The sequence below is a fragment of the Tarenaya hassleriana genome, unplaced genomic scaffold (genome assembly GCF_000463585.1).
Source record: "Tarenaya hassleriana unplaced genomic scaffold, ASM46358v1 Cleome1277, whole genome shotgun sequence".
NCBI classification, from domain to species: domain Eukaryota; kingdom Viridiplantae; phylum Streptophyta; class Magnoliopsida; order Brassicales; family Cleomaceae; genus Tarenaya; species Tarenaya hassleriana.
The window spans coordinates 1-3,681 of NW_010963243.1; the positions used below are offsets into that span (position 1 = coordinate 1).

At 46.7% G+C, this 3,681-nt stretch overlaps 2 protein-coding genes across 2 annotated transcripts; one reads left to right on the plus strand and one right to left on the minus strand.

Annotated features, from left to right (window-relative positions):
• Positions 1-517: 517 nt before the first annotated feature.
• On the plus strand, positions 518-2,176 carry LOC104807125 (quinone oxidoreductase-like protein At1g23740, chloroplastic). The gene is made up of 4 exons (XM_010532239.2): positions 518-982; positions 1,079-1,402; positions 1,495-1,654; positions 1,727-2,176. The coding sequence occupies exons 1-4, from the start codon at positions 584-586 to the stop codon at positions 1,990-1,992; spliced, it is 1,149 nt and encodes a 382-aa protein (XP_010530541.1). The 5' UTR covers positions 518-583; the 3' UTR covers positions 1,993-2,176.
• LOC104807126 (beta carbonic anhydrase 4-like) lies at positions 2,143-3,609 on the minus strand. The gene is made up of 4 exons (XM_010532240.2): positions 3,473-3,609; positions 3,332-3,385; positions 2,800-2,888; positions 2,143-2,529 (listed from the first exon to the last, which is right to left on the minus strand). Exons 1-4 carry the CDS (start codon positions 3,584-3,586, stop codon positions 2,259-2,261), a joined length of 528 nt encoding a protein of 175 aa, XP_010530542.1. The 5' UTR covers positions 3,587-3,609; the 3' UTR covers positions 2,143-2,258.
• Positions 3,610-3,681: the final 72 nt, after the last annotated feature.

Below are 3,681 nucleotides of genomic sequence, written 5' to 3' on the forward strand. Positions count from 1 at the left end.
ATTCAAAACTCCCGTCACTTTAAAAAGTTTAATTGGAACCAAGATATAAAAGTTCATCATTCGGTTCAAATATATATATATATACATATTTATAAGTATAGAGAGGTAATACTTTGGTTTATAAAAGAATGTTAGAAAAAACAAAAAAAAATTAACGGGCCTCAAGCTCGGCCCGAGATCCGACTGGCCCGGCCCGACCGGCCCGTAGCCCATTTGGCCCGAGGCCCGAAAACCCGAAGTTTAATGAACCTACATTTTTAAGGCTCATGTCCTTATAATTTTCGGGCGGGCTCGGGCCGGCTTTCGGGTTCCGGGTTTAATTGACATCCCTAGCGCCCAGGATCAGCCCGCGCGGTGTAACTACGTGTCAGGTGTGAAATAGAAGACCGGACTACTTGACGTTTGAGAGATGGGGTCCTTGCCCTTCTTGGAAAAAAAACGTCAAGATCTTTCGTACCAAGACATCAAAACGCCGTCCACAAAAAGCTGCGACCAACCAGAGAAAGCCACGAGGCAGGGTGGTGTGGAAGAAAAAGGAGAGAGGGATAAGCCGTTTCGACAGTTAACGGCGCACAAGAGGAAAATGAACGCCGCAGCGCTCGCAACCACCGCCGGAACCCCCGTCCTCCGCCGTGCTCCGAATCTCTCGCGCTTTTATCCTCATACTTCGCCCGTTTTCCGGCTCGACGGAATCGGACGAGCAGTGCAAGCAACCGGCAGAAGGTCGTGGAAGATATCGGCGAGTTCACAGAGCGCATCCACGGCGGAGAATGTGGCGACGGCGAAGTCCGTGCCAAGCGAGATGAAGGCCTGGCTGTACGGAGAGTACGGAGGAGTGGAGGTTCTGAAGCTGGAGAGCAACGTGGCGGTGCCGGAGTTTAAGGAGGATCAGGTGCTCTTGAAGGTTGTTGCGGCGGCGCTTAACCCCGTCGATGCGAAAAGACGCCAAGGCAAGTTCAAGGCTACCGATTCTCCTCTCCCGGTAAATACTCTCTGTCTCTTGATAAGAAATCGAAAAGTATAAGAATCTGTTTGTTTTTTTCGATGATCGGAGAATTGTCGATGTCATCTGTGGCAGACGGTGCCGGGATACGACGTGGCGGGAGTGGTGGTGAAGGTGGGGAAGGCCGTGAAGGAATTGAAAGAAGGGGACGAAGTGTACGGAAACATCAGCGAGAAAGCTCTCGAAGGGCCAAAGCAATTCGGTTCGCTTGCAGAGTACACTGCGGCGGAGGAGAAGCTATTGGCATTGAAGCCCAAAAACATCAGCTTTGCTGAAGCAGCGGGCCTACCACTGGCCATAGAGACAGCCGACGAGGGCTTGCAGAGAACTGGCTTCTCCTCAGGAAAGTCAATTCTCGTCCTCAATGGCGCCGGAGGAGTTGGCAGCCTTGTCATTCAGGTTTCTGTTCTTCGATCGGGGAAACTGAAAATATCAAAGAAAATGTGTACCCATTTGTTGGTTTATTCTGTCTGAAATCTCAAAATGGGCAGTTGGCAAAGCAAGTGTATGGAGCATCAAAGGTGGCAGCCACCGCTAGTACGGGAAAGCTGGAGTTGCTGAGAAGCCTCGGTGCCGATTTGGCAATTGATTACACCAAAGACAACTTTGAAGATTTGCCCGATAAATTCGACGTCGTGTTCGACGCCATCGGTAGTATACCTCTCCCCGTTCTCTCAAAAGACTGCCTTTTGACGAAATGCTAACAATAGGTGAGAGTGGCAGGGATGTGTGAACGTGCGGTGAAGGTGGTGAAGGAAGGTGGGAGCGTGGTGGCATTGACCGGAGCCGTGACACCACCAGGTTTCAGATTCGTGGTGACATCGAATGGGGAAGTTTTGAAGAAGCTGAACCCTTACCTTGAGAGCGGAAAGGTGAAGCCGGTGGTCGATCCGAAGGCTCCGTTCCCGTTCTCAAATGCGGCAGATGCCTTCTCTTACCTAGAAACCAACCATGCCACCGGCAAGGTCGTTGTCTATCCCATCCCTTGATGAGTGTCTCTTCACTAGGTCTGTAACTTACATGTAAGCATATCTCTGTTTGAAGTTTCTCATTCCTTGTAGAGAGTTTAAGCTTTCTGGTTGGAAAGCGTACGAGGGTTTAGTTACAATGATGTCCTGGTGATGAACTGAATGTGAAACTCCGAACAATAGTCTGAACATGAAATTGAAAACAGAGTTGCTTACATAATAAATTTTGGGTTCATTTTGAAAGAGAAATAAGCAAATGGGACAATGGAAGGGGGGGGAGAGAGGGATTAAAAGGCAAAGGCAGGGGTGGTCTTGAAGTCGAGCTCCCAGAGCTCAAAAGTGCCATTGACGAAGTCGTAGTGAGCGCCTCTTATGGAGAGAGTGTTCTTTACCACTCCTTCCCTCACGAATGGATACGACAGCAGATTCCCCAGCGACACGTTCACCGCTTCCTTCTCGCAGTTTGTGCACTGTTCGTCGAAGCTCATCTCTGTCAGTTCTTGCTTGATCTTGTTCTTCGCCGGTGCGCATATCTTCACCCAGTTTTCTATGAAGTCACTGCCATTTTCATCCAAACTTATACCACTTTAGTTAAGGAAACTTCATTGGAAGAACGTTACACAATCCACATGAACAGTTGTTCTCTTTCTTTGCTTTATTCCTTGCTTTTTTCAGATACCTCCCTAGAATACTAACAGGAGGAAATGGAGCCCCTCTCTCTCTCTCTCTCTCTCTCTCTCTCTCCTCTCATTGTATCAGTAAAAGCTAATGCCTAAACCTTAATCATAGGAAAGCCATAATCAAAGGATCATTAATTAGCTTGATTACCTTTTTGTGGGGGCTGCATCATCTTCGATAGACATGAGTCCCTTTATTCCACCACAGCAGCTGTGTCCTATCACCACAATATTCTCCACCTACAAACAAAGCCACACCACCACATAACCATACAGTCCCCGGCCCGACAATGATTACCAGAAGACAAATCCGGAATAGAAGAGTCTGTATGGTTTGAGTTTCTCCCAATTCCAACGGCCTTTCTCAGAGTATGGGATAAATTATAATTGTGGGGTGCTCTCTCTAGTGGCAAAAAGGTTATCTTTTTTGGTGGGTGTTATCAAATGGACATCCTTTTGCGTTTAGTGGATGAAAACAAACTTGAAGGTCCATCACTACAGTGAGTAGACAAACATTCAATTCAGTCAACATCTAAGCCCGGCCATGTACGTAACAGTTTTCACCAAAGATCAAAATAATGCATATACATCAAAGGTGGAAAGAAAGGAAAGGATTTCTGATGAGCCAAGAACACATTGTTATATCTTAAGAAAACAATTACCAGTAGGCTATTTTATTATACCTTTAGATGTAGAACCGCGTATTCAATGGCAGCACCCACTCCGGAGTGTCTTTTCTGCAACAAGCAAAGCCATGACCAAAGCGTCCAAAAAAGGATAGCATTTTTTTTATTGCCGACAAAATTTGAATGATATAGGCGAACCTTGTCATAAGGAGGCACCATGTTTGCAATATTTCTGACCACAAAGGCCTCCCCCGGTTGGAAATTCAAGACGTGAGATGGGCAAACTCGGGAATCCGAACATGCAAATACCATAAACTGCACAAACAATCCAAAGCTTATTTCAAGTCTACCCTTTGATTTCTAACTGAAGTTTTTGCTCCCCCCCCCCCAAAAAAAAAAAAAAACAC